This window comes from Protopterus annectens, chromosome 11.part0 (genome assembly GCF_019279795.1).
Source record: "Protopterus annectens isolate FY-2018-M chromosome 11.part0, PAN1.0, whole genome shotgun sequence".
Lineage (NCBI taxonomy): Eukaryota > Metazoa > Chordata > Ceratodontiformes > Protopteridae > Protopterus > Protopterus annectens.
This window is the reverse complement of record NC_056745.1, coordinates 465859930-465878141: the sequence shown is the minus strand read 5'-3', so window position 1 is coordinate 465878141 and position 18212 is coordinate 465859930. Positions and strand designations below refer to the sequence as shown.

At 44.4% G+C, this 18212-nt stretch overlaps 1 protein-coding gene across 6 annotated transcripts in view; it reads left to right on the top strand.

The window, feature by feature from the left end:
- SEPHS1 (selenophosphate synthetase 1) overlaps positions 1-18212 on the top strand; it is a 935453-nt gene that overhangs the window by 312778 nt on the left and 604463 nt on the right. For all 6 annotated transcript variants that reach the window (XM_044087973.1, XM_044087969.1, XM_044087972.1 and 3 more), the window contains one exon: positions 1411-1518. In XM_044087973.1, coding sequence (XP_043943908.1) covers positions 1411-1518 — 108 coding nt within the window. The remainder of the gene's footprint in view (positions 1-1410; positions 1519-18212) is intronic.

The following is an 18212-nucleotide window of genomic DNA, read 5'->3' as shown; positions in this document are numbered from 1 at the left end:
TTTATGATCAGATCTCACCAATGAGGGATATACTTCCGGTGTGGAGCATTTTGTCCACACCGGAAGTATGAGAGTGATGTCCCCACAAATTGTCACATTAATAACAAGGTCCTAAGCGGACTGCGATGGTGGTGCTGCGGTAGCGTTGTGGCCTCACAGTAAGACGTTGTCCCATTAGATTCTCAGCTAAAGCGTCTTCTGTGTGGAGACATGCGTGAATGGGCGTACCTTCGTTGAAGGTTGTGCGTCGGGGCTGGCAACTCGGCATGTAAAAATCTACTGCCAATCATTAGCGGACCGGAGTTCCGCTGTGGCGACCCCTAACTGGGAAAAGCCGAAAGACACCAGTAACAAGGTCCTAAGCACATGGTCAGTCTTGAGGGACTTTGGCACCCAGGTTGATAGCAAACTGACTTTTGACCACCATATTGTCTCTGTTGTACGGAAAGCTTTTTACATAGCCCACCTCATTAATAAGGGTATCTCATCCAGGGGCAAGGTGGTTATAGCATTCCCTGTATTCTTCCCTTATAAGACCCATTATTAAGTACAATGGCCCTTTCGGCATGTACCTCACAAAGCACGTGCAGCAGTTGGAGAGACCATAGAGGTTCCTCACCAGCAGAATCCAGGGCCTCAAACATCTACCCTACACAGATAGGCTAAAGGCCCTGTCCCTCTGCTCAGTCTCCTACAGACTACTCAGAAGTGATGTATGTGTGGCATACAGAAGACCCTACCTGAATGGGGCAGCTGCATATCTGCAAGTCAAGCTCCACTCGAGTATACCCACATGCCAACCTCTACCTGGTCTGTGATGTTAGTAGGACTTGTTGGCATGACAGCTTTGATGTTAGTAGGACTTGTTGGCATGACAGCTTTGTGTCCCAGATACTCTCCTTTCTGTGGAATAGACTCCATGTCAAGCAGAGTACCTCATTAACCCTGTTTAAGCGCAACCTGGATAACTGGATGGGGAACAGAAAATACATCCCTAGGATTCCACCTGTGTCCCTGCTGGACAGGGTCATTGGGTGCTGACTTGTCGGAACATGGGCTAAATTCTTGCCTAGGCTTGTAAGGGCCTCAGGGCCAATAGCCTAGTACCTTCCTATGATCCTGTGTTAAAGTTAGCTGAGCTGCATGCTTGTTTATTCAGCACAAAAATATTTACAGAATGAGGGTCATAGCTAACATTTAATGTATTTACAGATTGAAAAAGAGTCGAGATGTTTTCTCCTCATGTTTTAGCAAACAATTACAGTTTTATAATAAAATGAGAACCGGGTACTTTGAGTGTGAAGGCTGGATAACATAAAATATCTTTTAAGTGAATACTTTATTACTAATATGTTTTGTTTTTATAATATGTTTATTTCTCTTATTTACAATTTTACTTTTAAAAAATAGGGTCGTATAGCTTGTGCCAATGTCCTAAGTGATCTCTATGCTATGGGAGTAACCGAGTGTGACAACATGCTAATGCTTCTTGGAATCAGTAATAAGCTAACAGAAAAGGTAAGCTCTTTGAAGAGTAAAGTTGCAGAGCAAAAGTGGTATGCTACTGTTACTTATTATTTTTCACCCATTTTTTTTTTTTTTTTTTGCTTAATTTTTTTATTATAATTTTTATGGACTCCAGTTGTATGTTTGTCAAATAATGTTTACTGTTGCAGCATATTAGTTATCTGTGGGAATAATGTCTGCAAGTAAGCAAAAAAAAAAAAAAAAATCTGCAAATAAATCTGCCTTTAGGCCAAAATTCAAGAGCAGTCAGATATTCCCAGATTGTGCACTTGGTTATGTCCCTTAGCAGAGGATTTCAACAGGAAGCACTGCTGTAATTAATGGAAGGGTAAATTGCATCACGGTCTTAATTTCTTAGTTTTGCAAGTGTGAATAGTCACTTATGTTCTTTGAGTTACTCATCATTTCAGTATTGTTAATTTAACCGTAGTATCTCCATTAAGTTCTAGAACAAAATTCTCTAGTACATGGACCGCTCAGCACTTCAGACTTCCATAAGCTGCTTACTATCTCTATCCTCCGATGTACCAGGCTGTCCAATTAATGTGCTTTGATGGTCTTAAAGACAGCCCCAGTCTGCTCCATTTCTAATTTTGGTCTCTTGATTTCAGGAGTGATAACATCATTTTGCTTATTTTTAGTCATAAAAAGCCAATTTTTTTTTTTTTTCAGAAAATGGTTTGTAGTTTTGTGTGTGGGGCCCACCCTAATGCTTCTCTCTGTTTCGTAACCATATTATGTAAAATTAAAAAAAAAAAAAAAAAAAAAATTGACAAATTGAAATTGCAGTTTTACTTTTTCTATCCTTTCTCACTCTTGTATTGTGTGTGACAAGTATTTCTTAATGTTGGCCTTCCTGCCAGGAAAGCGGTTGTTGGCATTCTGTGTTTTTTTTATTGTTGGCTTCCCCCCGAAAAGAAAAGATCCCTTCTCAGGGTGAGCACCAGAACTGCATAATTTGTTTTTGGGAAAGTAAGAATCTGAGATGAGATGCATCCTCCTCAATTTGCAGGACTAAAGCCACAGACCTTAGCTTGGAGTCTTAAACTTTCACAGGCTGCAGCTTCTCTCTTTACCCATAATTTTATATCTACAAGCTTTCTCCCAGATTTCTTTTGCTGTGGATTCAGCAAGCATCAGAGAAATTGCCTACAGTTATATTTGTCAGATCTGTTTATTCTGTAAGAAAATTCTACAATTTAAATATCTTTTATTTTATTAAGTAGGTTAGAGTGCGGATCAGTGTTTGTTTTTCAGCTTACCTATGAAAGAGAACAAAGATATAAAGAGTAACAGAAAATAGATAGCTTATTTAACACACTAATGTTTGATAAATAATAAAGATATGTGATGAAACAATAAAGATAATGAATTGGTTATTTGCTGCTATAGCTAGAAATTATGTATAATTCATCTAAGCTCTAGTACAGTGAAGACAGAATGATGACTGTACATTCTGTACAACTAGTTGTGGTGTATGATGGGAGAGTGAGGGAAGAAGGATAGTTGGAGAGACAAAGTAAGTTACTGCATAGTAGAGGAGAATAAGGCAGGAAGAGTTTGGGAAGAAGAGTGAGAAGGGACTGGAAGAGGAAAAAAAGGAGTTTGTGAACTATATTATAGGTTATTATTGGATGTGCTTGAATATCAAGGGATAGTACAGTTGTTTTGTTTAAGCTGTGTTCCATTCAAAACATGAGCTGGAGGCCTCTGAGAAATAATCTTATTTATGATGTGAATTTGGAGACTGGTGCAGATGTTCTTCGTGTTTCACTGTTGCAGTCATTACACTTGGGTTATTTGCCTGCAGGTAGCCCTCAGTCGGCCCGAATACCAGAGACTTAGTATTTCTGCATCAGTTGCCATCGCTTCAGGACTGACGTCAGGTCGTCAGAGGTATAAAAACAGGCAGCCAATGCCATTACACCAGTCTTTCTTGCTGAGGAGGCAGAAGCAGTTTGCACGAGTGCCAGTCGGCCGCTACCTGAGTTTTCGTTTACGAATTGAGTCATCCTGATGTCTTCTAAAGCTAAATACCCCATTGGGGATACTTTTTTCTTTCTCTAACCGATGTCAGAAAAAGTTAACAATTATCTTGCCTGTGGAAAGCAAATACCACACCGAGATTTTCATTCTTACTGCGTCACCTGTTTAGGCCCAGACCATGACGTACCTTGCAGTCATTTTTGTGCCTTGTTCAACGCCCGAACCATTCGTCGTTGAGCCCTTATTGTCGCTAAATACTTACGTTCTCGATCTCCGTATTCTGAAATGGCTTCAGTAAGCCATCCAACTACCGATATTCTGAAAAAACATAAGGATAAAGAGAGAGACCGCACAGGTCCAAAGCTGCTGATGACGCTTCCGTTAAGCTAGTCGCCAGTTTGCCGGTACTCTGTGAGGTGCTTTTGCAGCCCCTGATGCCGGATTCAGTGGATTTGCAGGCCTCTACCGAGGCCCGTTCGGAGTCTGGTATGCCGTGAGATGCTGCTTCTTGGAACCTGTGGATGTCTCTACCTTGGATGGGTCCGGAGCTGCTGAGCAGGCACCGGCTTCTGAGGAAGCTCTTCGCACTACCGATGTTCGACACAAACCGACGACTTCAGTTCTGTCTAAATCTACCAAGATTCTAAGGCCAAGAGTACATGCTACGCCTAGAAAACAGACGACCAAAGCGCATGCACCTGCTCCTTTGCCACAACATAAAATGCTTAGAATGGCAGAAGACCTTATTATGTTGATTAGGGGAAGTCCGCCTTCCCCTGCTAAGAGAAAAAAAGATCAGTCCCCAGCAGCTTAAACAGACCGAGTCTGATGACTCTGAGGTTTCTGACTATGAAGACATGCCCTTATCTGCTTATGAGGACTCGGATACAGAGGAATCCATTCCCTCTGCCTCTCCTCCAGAGGATTTTTTCTTTTGGTGAAACCTTACATGCTTTAAGAGATCATTTCTATTGCGAATGCCAAGCTCAGAGAATTCCTAGACTTGCCACAACATAGACCTTTAGCAATACCCCTAGTCCTGGAAGTTGTGGACGATGTCTTAATGGAATCCAGTCTTACTCCTGATTCTTTACCCCCTGCTCCTAGGAAACCAGACGGGCACTACAGAGTACCTGACTGTCATAAATTTCCTTTTCAAAAATCCTACTGCTGACCCAGAGATCATTTCCCAGGGGCCTAAAGCTTTCAAGGCAACTACAGCTAAGAAGACCACCCCTTCGGACAGGGATTCCAGAGCTTTGGACAGATGGGGTAAGAAAAATATATACTTCTGCAACTCTTGCCATTAGGGCCTTGAATTGTCAGTTTCACATGCGGAAGTATCAGCAACATATTATGGAGCTTATTGAGCAAAAAATAGCTATGTTTACAGACTGTGCAGAAAGTAAAGAATTCCAGGAACTTATGCATTCTGCAAGCCAAGTCAGCAAGCATACATTGCAATGTGGCTTTGACGCCCTAGAAGCATCTTGCAGGGTGGCAGTCACTGTTTTTGTACTGAGAAGATGTGCTTGGCTTAAGAAGCATACCGTGCCAGACCATGTCAGATCAATCTGTTTGGCACAAAAGCAGAAGAGGTTCTTAAAAAGATGGAAGAAAAAGCTAAATCTATGCAGATAGTTAAAGAATTCTTATAAGTGCAGCCTCCTAGATTCAGTAGACATTGCCCCTCGAAACACTGGTCCTTTCCAGCCCCCTCCAGGCCATCTCAAACTAGACCCAGGGGAAACAGACCACCCAGACTACAGTCTCAGGGTATGCAGAGATCCAAGCAATGGAGTGCCCCCACCCCAAAGCAGGGAGTGCTAAGCCACCTCTCTACGATAAGACCTCACATTGACTTCTCAACTCAACTCCCCACCTCTGCTCAGCCACTTGTGCCCCTAGGAGGAAAACTTGCCCTTCATGCAAAAAAACTGGACGTCCATCACCAAAGATCAATGGGTCCTCAACATTGTATCCCAGGGGTACAAATTCTACTTCCACTCACTGCCAACCCCAAAAGGGTTACCAGACCTTCCTCCAAACCATTGGGCAGAGGCACAAAACCAAGTTCAATCCTTGCTCTCTGTAAGGGCAATTCAACCTGTTCCTGCGGAACAGATGGGTCAAGGATTCTATTCCAGACTTTTCCTGGTACCCAGAAAAGAGGGCAGTTGGCGCCCAAGCCTAGATCTTTCTACTCTCAACACCTTCCTGGTGGTACCAAAATTCAAAATGCTCACCCTACAGCATCTTCTACCTATGCTAGCCAAAGATGCCTGGTTAGTCACCCTAGACTTAAAAGAAGCCTATCTGCACATCTTTATAAGGGAGTCATGCAGGAAATATCTTCGCTTCAGGGCAGGATCTGTGCATTATCAGTTCTCTGCACTTCCCTTTGGCTTATCCACTGCTCTGAGTATTCACAAAATGCCTGGCTCCAGCCATTGCTTACTGCAAACAGAGAAGTATTCAAATTTATCTGTACTTGGATGACTGCCTGATTCAGGTAGACAGTCAAGAAATGCTGTTGCAGCACCTGACATTTGTAAAAAAACCTTCTAACCTCCCTGGGTACACCATCAACGAAAATAAATCAAAACTAGTCCCCAGTCAAGATTGTATTCCTGGGAGCAAGCTTGGACACAGCATCCCAGATGGCATTCCTCACTCCAGAAAAACAAGTCTATCTGACAAGACTATTTTACTCAAATGGCCACCAGAACCCAGCTATCCACAAGAAAAATCCTGCAGTCCCTAGGGGTTCATGGCCTCTTGCATCCTACTAATTCCATATGCCAGACTGCATACGAGGAAACTTCAGTGGTACTTAAAAAGTCTTACCCTGTCTAAAGACAGAGTTTCTTTGGTGGCAAGCAGCATGCAACCACAACAAGGGACTGCCCTTTGCTGAATCCCACCCCGACCAGACCCTAACCACAGACGCATCAGACTATGCCAGGGGGGGGCACACATGGGCAGCAAGTGCATTCAGGGTCACTGGAACCCAGGTCAGTTTCATCTGCCTAGCAACCAGAAGTGCAGCGTGCTCTGACGGCTTTCAGATCCCTACTCTCACCAGGATACGTGCTAATAAAAACAGACAACACCACAGTTATGTGGTACATCAACAAACAGGGGGGAACCCACTCTTACCCACTCTGCAGGCTAGCCATGGCCCCGTGGAACACTGCTTTGGACATGCAGGTCCATCTGCAAGCTCAATTCCTGCCAGGCAAACAAAACTCACTGGCAGACGACTTGAGCAGAAATCTCCTAGACCCATATGAGTGGCAATTAAAGCCCAGCACCTTCAACCTTCTGATTCAGAAATGGGGGACCCCAGAGGTGGATCTCTTTGCTCCCCCTGCAATCACCAGCTCAGCAAATTCTGCAACAGGGCACCTCACAGCAGGGCCTGGAAAGTGGAGGCCCTATCCTTCCAGTGGGTAAACCTCTCAATTTATGCATTCCCCCCTGCCTCTTCTCTCAAGAATATTACTCAAGATAAGACAGGACAGACCAAGGGCAATCCTAATTGCCCCGGACTGGCCATGCCAGCACTGGTACCCACTACTGCGCAGCCTGTCACAGGTGCCACCCTAGCACCTACCCCAGATCCCAACCCTCCTCACTCAGCAGGGGAACAGATCTTGCATCCGCAACTGCAAACCCTGAATCTTGCAGCCTGGATTATTCCTTGAATTCTCCCCCAGTGACCAGCCCAAGCAAGCAAGTGCTGGACGTCATTCTTGAAGCCAGAAGACCTAGTACAAGGAAATCTTATGTTGATAAGTGGAAAAGATATTGTTCCTGGATTCAATCTAAAGGAAGAGGACACAGCACTGGCCTCCTTACCTCTAATCCTGGATTACCTAGCAGATCTACTCCACAGAGGCCTATCCTTCTCCTCCATTAAGATCCATGCCTCTGCCATCTCGTTTCATCACAGCACTGAGCCACCTCTCTTCTTTCACCCTCTCATCAAGCCACCTCTCTTCTCTCACCAAACAGTTCCTGAGAGGGGCAAACAACTTAAGGCCACCAAAGAGAGCACCCACCCCTGCTTTGGATCTTAACTTCGTACTGGAAAAACTCACACTCCTGAGTCTGTAGCATCAGCAGAGTTAAAATTCCTCTCTTGGAAAACAGCCTTGCTTCTGGCCATCACTTCAGCTAGAAGAGTGTCTGAGTTACAAGCACTTATGGCTGTGGAACTGTTCATTATTTTTCATGCTGACAGGGTCTCCCTCACGACTAACTCTTCTTTTATGCCTAAAGTAGTGTCCAGTGTGGCTCTCAACCAATCTATCCATTTGCCAACCTTCTTCCCTAATCCTCAAAATAAAGGGGAAAGGATCCTGCACTCCTTGGACGTGCACATTCTACCTTGATAGGACTAAGCCCTTCAGGAAATCTGACCAGTTTCTAGTCAGATGTTCATCGTGCATACAGCTGCAGTCATAACAGATGGGTAATCCTGCCGTCAGGCGGGTCCTCGGTCGGCCGAATTCCAAAGTCTAGGTCCGGCGTCGGTTGTCGTCACTTCTTCCCTGACGTCAGTGCGGCAGGGGTATAAAAGAACCAGCCGACGCCATCTTCAGTCTTTCTTGCCGCGCGGTCCCCGAAGCAGAAGCAGTTCGCAAGTGCCGGTCGGCCAGCTGCTGAGATTTACGAAAATATTTCAGCCTAAGTCTTCTTGAAAGCTAAGTACCCCATTGGGGAAACTTTTCTTGCCTCAGACCGATGTCAGACAAAGTTAATAATTGCATTTCATGTGGGAAGCAAATACCGCATAAGGATTTCCATTCTTTCTGTATTCCTTGCTTAGGCCCAGACCACAACGTCTCAGCCTGCCGTTTTTGTGCTAGATTCAACAAACGCACTATTAAGCGTTGGGCGGAGTTCGCCCACCACTATTTTGGTAAAACATTTAATTACATTATGTCGTCGGATACTCCGACTCCAGTTTTGAGTAAAAGACGCAAAGATAAGGACCGACATACGAGGTCCGCGACTTCTACCGACACCATGCTAAAGCCGACTACCGATGCTCCGGTTCTCAGCGAGGCGCCTACGCAGCCCCTGAGTACCGATGACGCTTCATTACCGGTGTCTTCTGTGCCCGAGATCGCAGGCTCCTCGGCCCCCATTCCGACTACAGATACCGACACCACTCTTGGCAGGGAAACTCAGAGTTTAGACAGGCCTGCCACTTCTCAAGGTGTCTTCAGGCCTTCCTCCTTTTCCATTAAGGTCTTCACAAAATCTAAAGCAGCCATGAAAACTAAAACACAAGGACCACAGACCCCCTCTCAAGGCCCCATGCCTAAAAAACAGATGCTCAAAATGGCTGAGGATTTGATTACTCTTATCAGGGGTTCTCAACCCCCCTTGGACAAAAGGCTCAGATTGGAGGAAGACTACCCTTCCTCAGATCAAGCCTCTATTACCTCAGAACAATCTGAGGACCAGGAATATTCTTATTCCGCTTTTGAAGACTCTGATGCTGAGGAGTCCATTCCCTCGGTCTCCCCCTTCCCCCCTGAGGACTATTCGTTTGGGGAAACCCTACATACCTTGAGGGAACACTTTCACTGGGAAGGCCAAGATTACTCAGATTCCAAGAAAAGGCTCAGGGATTTTCTCTTGCTTCCCCAGCACAGACCTCTGGCTATCCCTCCTGTCTTAGATATATTAGATGATGTGTACACAGAAGCCAGCCTCAACCCAGATTCTTTACCTCCAGCTCCTGTTAAACCTGACCGGTATTACCGGGTTCCTGATTCACACCAGTTCCTATACAAAAGCCATGCTGCTGACCCAGAAACTATTTCACAGAGTCCCAAGGGAATTAAGGCCTCTACTGCTAAACACCCATTACCTTCAGAGAGAGATTCCAGAGCTTTAGAAAGGTGGGGGGGGGGGGGAGGTGTACACCTCGGCCACTTTAACCATGAGGGCATTAAACTGTCAGTTCCATATGTTAAAGTATCAACAGTTTTTGTTATCTCAGTTGAAAAGCAAAATGACACAACCTGAGCAACCAGATTTAAAGGAGTTGCAGGATTTGTTGCATAGTGCAGAGCAAGTGGGCAAACATACCTTGCAGTGTGGTTTTGATGCTTTAGAGGCCTCATGTAGAGCTGCTGTTACAGGGTCTGTCATACGTAGACATGCTTGGCTCAAAGAGCAAACCTTACCAGATCATGTCAAAGCTAAATTACTAGATGCACCTCTTCAAAAAGATGTATTGTTTGATGTTAAAGCTGAGGAGGTACTAAAGAAAATGGAGGAAAAGGCAAGATCAATGCAAACAGTGAAAGATTTCCTACAGGTACAACCTCCACGTTTCAGCAGAAACTGGCCTTCAAAAAATTGGTCCTTTCCAGCCACGGACAGACCTCAAAGAGGCAGATACAGGCGCCCGAGGGGTAGAGGGAAATCTCAAGGATCATTCAGAGCCAGGCAATGGCAAGCACCTACCCAAAGAGGTGGAGAAGATAGATCACAGTCATTCAGAAAGCAGACACCATGACTTTCCCCTTTGCATGCCAAGCAAAGCTTTAATGGCAGCACCTTTAGGCGGAAAACTGGCATTATTTTCAAAAAATTGGCATATTGTCACAAAAGACAAATGGATCCTGGACATTATAGACAGAGGCTACAGATTCCACTTTCACACCCTTCCAAAAATGAGAGGCATGCCAAACCTGCCACAAAATCAAAGGGCAGAGGCACAAAAACAAATTTCAGCTCTCATGGACATGAAAGCTATTCAAGAGGTACCTGCAAAAGAACAAGGTCAAGGTTTTTATTCCAGACTATTCCTGGTACCAAGGAAGGACAAAGATCGGAGACCTATTTTAGACCTATCCATCCTAAACACATATTTACTCGTACCAAAATTCAAGATGCTCACATTACAGCAGCTTCTTCCCATGCTGGGCAAGGAGTCTTGGCTGGTAACATTGGACCTCAAGGAGGCATACCTGCATGTCCCTATCAGACAAGATTGCAGAAGATACCTCAGATTTCTTGCAGGTTCAACCCATTATCAATTCTCTACATTGCCCTTTGGCTTATCTACTGCGCCCAGAGTGTTTACGAAATGCCTGGCATCAGTAATTGCCTTCTGCAGACTTCAAGGGATACAAATATACCCATATCTGGACGACTGCCTGATCCAAGCGGACAGCAAGCACATACTTCTGAAACACCTGGCGTTTGTAATAACTGTTGAACTTTCTGGGATACACAGTCAACAAAAAGAAATCAAAACTAATACCCTCTCAAACAATAATTTTCCTGGGTGCCAGCTTGAATACAAACACCCAGATGGCCTACCTCACGCCAGAGAAGCAAGGGCAACTATCTCAATACTTCAGCAAAATGGCAACTTTCACCAGGCTGACTGCAAGGAAAGTCCTGCAGGCTCTGGGATTCATGGCATCTTGCATCCTGCTGATCCCATGTGCAAAGCTGCATATGAGGAAACTTCAATGGTACCTAAAAAACTTATGGTCTCAACACAGCCGCAGTTTGGAAACAATTATCCCACTCATTCCATGTCTTCAAAAGGAATTTCTGTGGTGGGCTCAAGCATGCCAAAGAAACGTAGGTCTCCCCTTCTGCATACCTCAAGCAAATCAAATCATCACAACAGACGCCTCGGACTATGCCTGGGGGGCGCACATGACAGATCAGTGCATTCAGGGAAAATGGTCCCAAAAAGAGAAGCACCTACACATCAATCAAAAGGAAATGCTAGCAGTGCAAAATGCTATTATGGCCTTCAAAGACCTACTGCATCCAGGCCAGCTATTGATAAGGACAGACAACACCACAGTGATGTGGTACATAAACAAACAGAGAGGAACTCATTCATACCCCCTGTGCAGTCTAGCCATGTCCCTTTGGAACACGGCTCTGGAATTGCAAATCCAACTTCAAGCACAATTCCTGCCAGGGAAGGAAAACACACTGGCAGACAGCCTAAGCAGAAATATGACATATCCACACGAATGGAAGTTGCATCCTCAAGTTTTCGCAAAGATAACTCAGGCATGGGGACAGCCAGACATAGATCTCTTTGCTACCCACAGAAATTACCAACTGAAAAAATTTTGCTCAAGGACCTATCATCCACAGGCCTGGAAAGTGGACGCACTTTCTTTCAATTGGACAACATTGACAGTCTATGCCTTTCCACCTCTTCCTCTGCTGCCCAAAGTTCTATTAAAAGCCAGAGCAGAGAGGCCAAACATGATTCTCATTGCTCCAGACTGGCCAAAACAACACTGGTATCCACTCCTGAAGAGCCTGACACATTCCCCGCCATGGATCCTGCCTCTAGTGCCTCTTCTGTTGTCCCAGCACAACTTCAAAACTCTTCACAGTCAGCTGAAAACCCTCAATCTAGCCGCATGGCGAATCCCTTGATTTCCCAACAGACCCTCCTCTCCAAGGAGGTGCAGGATGTCATCTTGGAGGCCAGAAGACCTTCTACTAGAAAAGCCTACTCCGCCAAATGGAAACGGTTTTGTGCCTGGAATCTGAAAAAGGGCCAGAATCCTTGGGTAATAAATTTACCTCAAATATTACAGTACCTAGCTGAGATGTTAAACAGTGGACATTCCTTCTCCTCCATCAAGATCCATGCTTCAGTCATTTTTGCACAATACAACACAGATCCTCCTTTATTCTCTCATCCTCTCTTAAGACAGTTCCTCAGAGGGGCTAAGAATATAAAACCCCCAAGGAAACCACCAGTACCTGCTTGGGACCTCAACTTCATTTTGGAAAAACTGACCCTGCCTCCATTTGAGCCAGCTGCTTCAACAGAACTGCAATATTTGTCATGGAAAACAGCCTTCCTCCTGGCTATCACCTCAGCACGCAGGGTTTTGGAACTACAGGCCCTCATGGCTGTGCAACCTTTCATCATTTTCCATCAGGACAGAGTTTCCTTACGAACCAACCCTTCCTTTATGCCAAAGGTAGTATCCAGTGTAGCCTTAAATCAGACTTTCTACTTACCTACCTTTTACTCTAACCCACAAAATGAAGGGGAAAGACTACTACATTCCTTGGACATTCACAGACAACTTCCTTATTATTTGGACAGGACAAAGCCATTCAGAAAATCCGAGCAACTCTTTGTGTCCTATGCTACAGGTGCTCAAGGAAAGGCCATCTCCAAACAGACTATCTCAAAATGGATAGCCCACTGCATACACTTTTGTTACTCATTTCATGGAAAAACTGTGCCTTCTAGCATCAGATCCCACTCCACAAGGGCCACAGCTACCTCTGCAGCTTTCCTCAGGGGGGTTCCTACTAAGGACATTTTGGAAGCAGCCACTTGGAGTTCTGTGCACACTTTCTCCAAGCACTTTCACCTTCCACTTTACTCTAAATCTAGAGCGGGCTTTGCCACAGCAGTCTTGCAGGGCATCCTTGCTCCTAGTTCCACTTAGTGCCTGCCACCCCTTTTAGCTTTGGGATTCTACCCATCTGTTATGACTGCAGCTGTATGCACGATGAACATAGTACAGTTTTGTACCTACCATAAATGTAGATGTTCGAGTGCTAATACAGCTGCAGTCCAGGTTTCCCTCCCACCATCCCCTTTTGGGACAGGCCTTATGACAAACACCTTCTCATACAACCTGATTGGGGTATTCTTTTATGGTGTATGTGCTTGCAAACTACTGTTTTTTGATTATTCTATATTGCATTATTACACAAGTTTATGTTTTGCCTTCCTTCTGGGGGCACCTGACATCTGGGGCAAGAAAAACTGAAGAAGATGGCGTCGGCTGGTTCTTCTATACCCCTGCCGCACTGACATCAGGGAAGAAGCGACGACCACCGACGCCGTACCTAGACTTTGGAATTCTGTTATGACTGCAGCTGTATTAGCACTCGAACATCTACATTTATGGTAGGTACAAAACTGTACTTTTTGCACCTGGGATAGAGGGCAAGGCCATTTCAAAACGCACATTTTCCAAATGGATAGCACACTGTATCAATTTCTGCTACAAACACCATGGGAAACCAACCCCTCAGGGGGTCAGAACACATTCCATTAGGGCAAGTTCTACCTCTACAGCATTTCTCAGGGGAGTCCCTACCAGGGACATTCTGGAAGCTGCTACCTGGAGTTATGTACACACCTTCACCAAGCAATGCCACCCGCCTATCTTTTCCAAATCCAGGGCAGGTTTTGCAACAGCAGTCCTGCAGGGCATACTAGCTAGCCTCAACTCTTCTTGACTGCCTCCACCCTTTCTTCAGCTTTGGGAATCAACCCAAGTGTGATGGCTGCAACAGGGAAACACGAACATAGTACAGTTGTGTACACTTACCATAAATGTAGATGTTCGAGTGTATTCACTGTTGCAGTCCTGGTTTCCCATTTTCCAGCTCCCTTGTCTCTGTCTCTCTCTCTCCTCTCTGTGTCTATTACTCAGCCTTTGCAGGGCTATTGGTATTTACTTTTTACTGGTGATGTTTTTCCCACCATAACTTAGCTCCCTGTTTGAGGTGCTGCTGACATTTGGGGCAGGAAAACCTGATGTAATGGCATCGGTTGCCTCTTTTTATACCCCTGATGACCTGACGTCAGTCCTGAAGCAACCGACGCAGAATAACTAGGTCTTTGGTATTCGGGCCGACTGAGGGCTACCTGCAGGCGGATAACCCAAGTGTGATGACTGCAACCGTGAATACACTCAAACATCTACATTTATGGTAAGTGTACACAACTGTACTTTTCCTATAGCTGTGTGGGGAGGAGGAGTTTTATTTGAAGGGTAAATATTGAATAAATCTTGTTAGTGAAGTTTGGGTCTGGGTATTTGCAGAGAAAGAAAATAAGTGGTAAAGAGATCTTGAATTCTAGTCAGGGATGTGCCAGGTGAGTCAGCTGACTAAGGGTAGGAATGAGGGTCATTTTGAGTAATTTGTAGATGAGTGGTCCAAATAATTTGCTACATTGTTGTATTGGTAGCTATTTTGCTATTTTTGTGAACTGAGCAGTAGTGTTGTCTACATAGTTAGCATGATAAAACTGCAGATGTGGTTGGCAGTAATTTGGAGGGCTGTGAAGATTTTTGGAAGCAGTTGTGGTAATAGGCACATCTACTTTAGTCGGCCAAGAGAAAAAAGCCTTACTTATTGCCATCTTGCTTGCTGAAGATAGGAAGTGGGAGATTCTTTTGCCTCATAATGGGAGAGTATTTTTGTTGTCATAATTACTATGTAGTGTTGCAGGTTTAGCTCTTGATTGGCCATATACCCAGATATTTGAAGTTTATGGTAGATGTTAATTATATTGATCACTGCTTCAGTATCCATAGCCATATGGGTTATACCCTGCCAAGGATATAACAGATGGTGAGCTTCTAAAACTGCAAGGAACCTTCCATGCACTGATACCATAGGAAGCTTGAGCTGAGCTGCTGAAAAGCACATGTTCGACTGCCAAGCCCTTCAGAACTTTCCTGATGCAGAAAAAAGCTTCCCTGTAAGGGCGTTGAGGATTGAACTTTGTCTTGTGCTGCTCCATTGCTGTGCAGATAAGTTCCCTTAAAAACCTTCAACATAAAAATATTGTTTAAACATACTTTCCTGCTTAGGAAAATTATTTTTGACATAGGAGTCCATATTTTAATGGACTGTCATGAGAAATAACTGTACTTGTAAATGGGAGCACACTTTTTGTTTCTTATCAGTTTAAAAGTAGTTTAATTAGTTGAAAAACACTTTTTTTCTGTGGTAAAGTTGTGTTTATTTTACTTTTTGGGACTGGCAAAGTGCATTAAATGCTTTTTACTGTGTTTTTGGGGAAAAGTGACCTTTAATAACTTTTAAATTTTTACCAGGTTATGCTGCTTGTTTTCTCTGGGAAAGGGGCTTGACCATGGAACAAACTACTGATCCTATTGTTAGTCCATCTTCCATCCACAAAAAGAAAAAGTTAAGCAAACAGCCTTCGCCAGCACAGCAAGCTAGCAGTTTACCTCAGCTGCAGCTGGCCGAAACTGCTGTGGTCAAAGTTAGTTCCTTAGACCACTCATCTTTTACCCCAGATCCCTCTGGTGTAGCACCTACAGCCGCTGTGGACTGGGAGTTAGACACATCCTCTGTGGCTGTTGGGGTCCCCTTAAAGGTCAGAAGAAAGCCACTCTTGTCAGTCCTGGGAAAGGGAACAGGGAAGGCATCTCTTTTTAGTTCAAATGTTATGCTCATCTCTTGGGAAGCTGTTGCTGTCATTAATGACACTGTTCGCCCATTTTTTTTTCTGTCAAAAAGAAACAGAAAACATGAATTTACTCCCCCTTAATTTTCTCTAGATGAGTAGTTTACCAGGTGGCTCATTGTTTAATTCAAAGCTTTTGATCCTCTTTATAAGGTGGTTTCTTGTGAAAGAAGGAGGGATGCCTCTTTTCCTGAAGAGATTCAGGATTTTGAGGCTAGACAGGAACAGGAAGGATGCATGGTTTTCAAATCAAACTTCTCATTCAGGCTCGGTGTCTGATTCTAGCACAACAACTTGGATCCAAATGGAAATACAAATCCAACTGTTTACTTGTAGTACAAAAGAAAATCATGTAGCAAAACAAGTATAGTTTATTCTGGCACCTTTGTGTTCCCACCTTTTGGATCCAAGTCGTTTTGCTGGATACATTTACAGAGGCGGTGAAGGTTTTGTTGTGGTGTTCAATGCCTGATTCTCCCTGTGGGAGTTTCTCTTTCTCTGAAACTGTTTACAGAATGTTTGTGATGTTCTTCGTGTTTCACTATTGTAGTCATTGCATTTGGGTTATCTGCTTTCAAGTAGCCCTCAGTCGGCCTGATTAACAAAGTCTTGGGTCCTGTGTTGGTTGCTGTCCCTTCTTCCGTGACATCAGGTCGTCAGGGGTATAAAACTCATTATATCAGTCTTTCTTGCTATACAGTGCCTGAAGCAGAAGCAGTTCGCAAATGCCGGTCGGCTGACTTCTGAAATTTTCGTTTTCGAGTTTCAGAACCGAAGTCTTCAACTAAAAGCTGAGTACCCCGTTGGGGAAACTTTTTCTTGCTCTAAACCAATGTCAGTAAAAGTAAATAATTGCATTTCTTGTGGAAAGCAAATACCTCATAAAGTTTTTCATTCGTATACTGTATTCCTTGCATAGGCCCTGACCACAACGTACCTCGCTGTTGGTTTTGTGCCTTATTTAAACCGCAAACTATCCGTCGTTGGTATATTTGCGCTTCTAAATTTTTTGGTGCTCAGTTCAATTATCCTGATACGTCTTCGGTAAGCCATCCGACTACCGACATTCCGAAGAAATGCAAAGATAGACAGAGACAGGCTGCCCAGTTCACCAGTACTCAGTGAGGCGCTTTCGCAGCCCCTGATACCCACTACTTCAGATTTGCAGGCCTCTACTGAGACCCATTTGGAGTCCGGTATGCAGAGAGATGCTTCAACTGTGGAACCTGCGGATATCTCTACCTTGGATGGGTCCGGAGCCGCTATGCAGGCACCAGCTTCTGAGGGTGTATTCAGGCATACTGACTTGCATATTAAACCGGCGCCATCTTCTTCAAGGCCTAAAACTCGAACAATGGCTAGAAACCTGATGCCCAGACTACATGGTCAGGCCTCTATGCCTAAAGAACAAATGATGAGAATGACTGAAGATCTTATTACTTTAATCAGGGGAAGCCAACCTTCCCCCTCTAAGAGACCTAGGACTGAGTTTGCTTATGATACTTCTGACCAGGATTCTGAAATTTCTGATATGTAGTCCAATCTCGCCTTCATTCTTAACCGTGGGTTCGGAGCCGAACCTCTGCTCCGACTCTGCCATACTCTAGCTCGAAGTCTTCAATTGGCTCGTGGCTAAGAGGTATCCCATTATGCAATAGGTCTACTCTCCAGATCTCCTTTGCCGCTCGTTAAGCTCAGACGTGGTCTCGCTTTTGGCCGTGGCTAAGTATATTGTTTATAAAATTTTTATAAACAGTTGACTTTTTGCTCGAAAAAGCTATTTTCATAGCTCTGTGTGTGGTAGTGGTGTTTTACTGCCTGTAGTTGTTTCTCTGGCTGTTTTTTGTGCCCTTGTCTGGCTGTTTGGGTATCCCATTTGTTTCCTTTCCCCACGGGCTAGGCCCGTTTAAGTTAGAGGACCTAGTCCTCCCCATTGTTTCTGTGTGGTCTTTGGTTTGGTGCTCCATTAAGTTAGCGTTTAGTGTTGTGTCTGGCTAGTGGCGCTTTCCTGCCTTTGTTTCCCTGGGTTAGGCCCATTTGAGTTAGAGGACCTAGTCCTCCCTGTTGTTTTCCCGATGGTTTTTGGGCCATTTGAGTTAGAGGCTCTGGTTCTTGTTAGTTGGGTCTAGTGCGTGTATGTATTAATTTGTTCCTTTCAGTATGTCCAAGGATCCTAAGGAACACAGGCCTTTGGGCTTTAAAAAGTGTGTTGAATGCAGCAATAAAATGTCTTTAACTGATGGGCACTCTGTGTGCGTGTACTGCTTGGGGGCTATTCACCTCCAAGAGTCCTGCTTGTTTTGTCATTCCTTCAGTCCCCGTGTGCTACAGGAGCGGAAGAAAAACCTCATTTTGAAAGGACTGCTTAAACACTCCTTTGAGGAAGACTTGGCTAAGTCTTCCAGTGCATTATCCTCTCCAGCTAAAA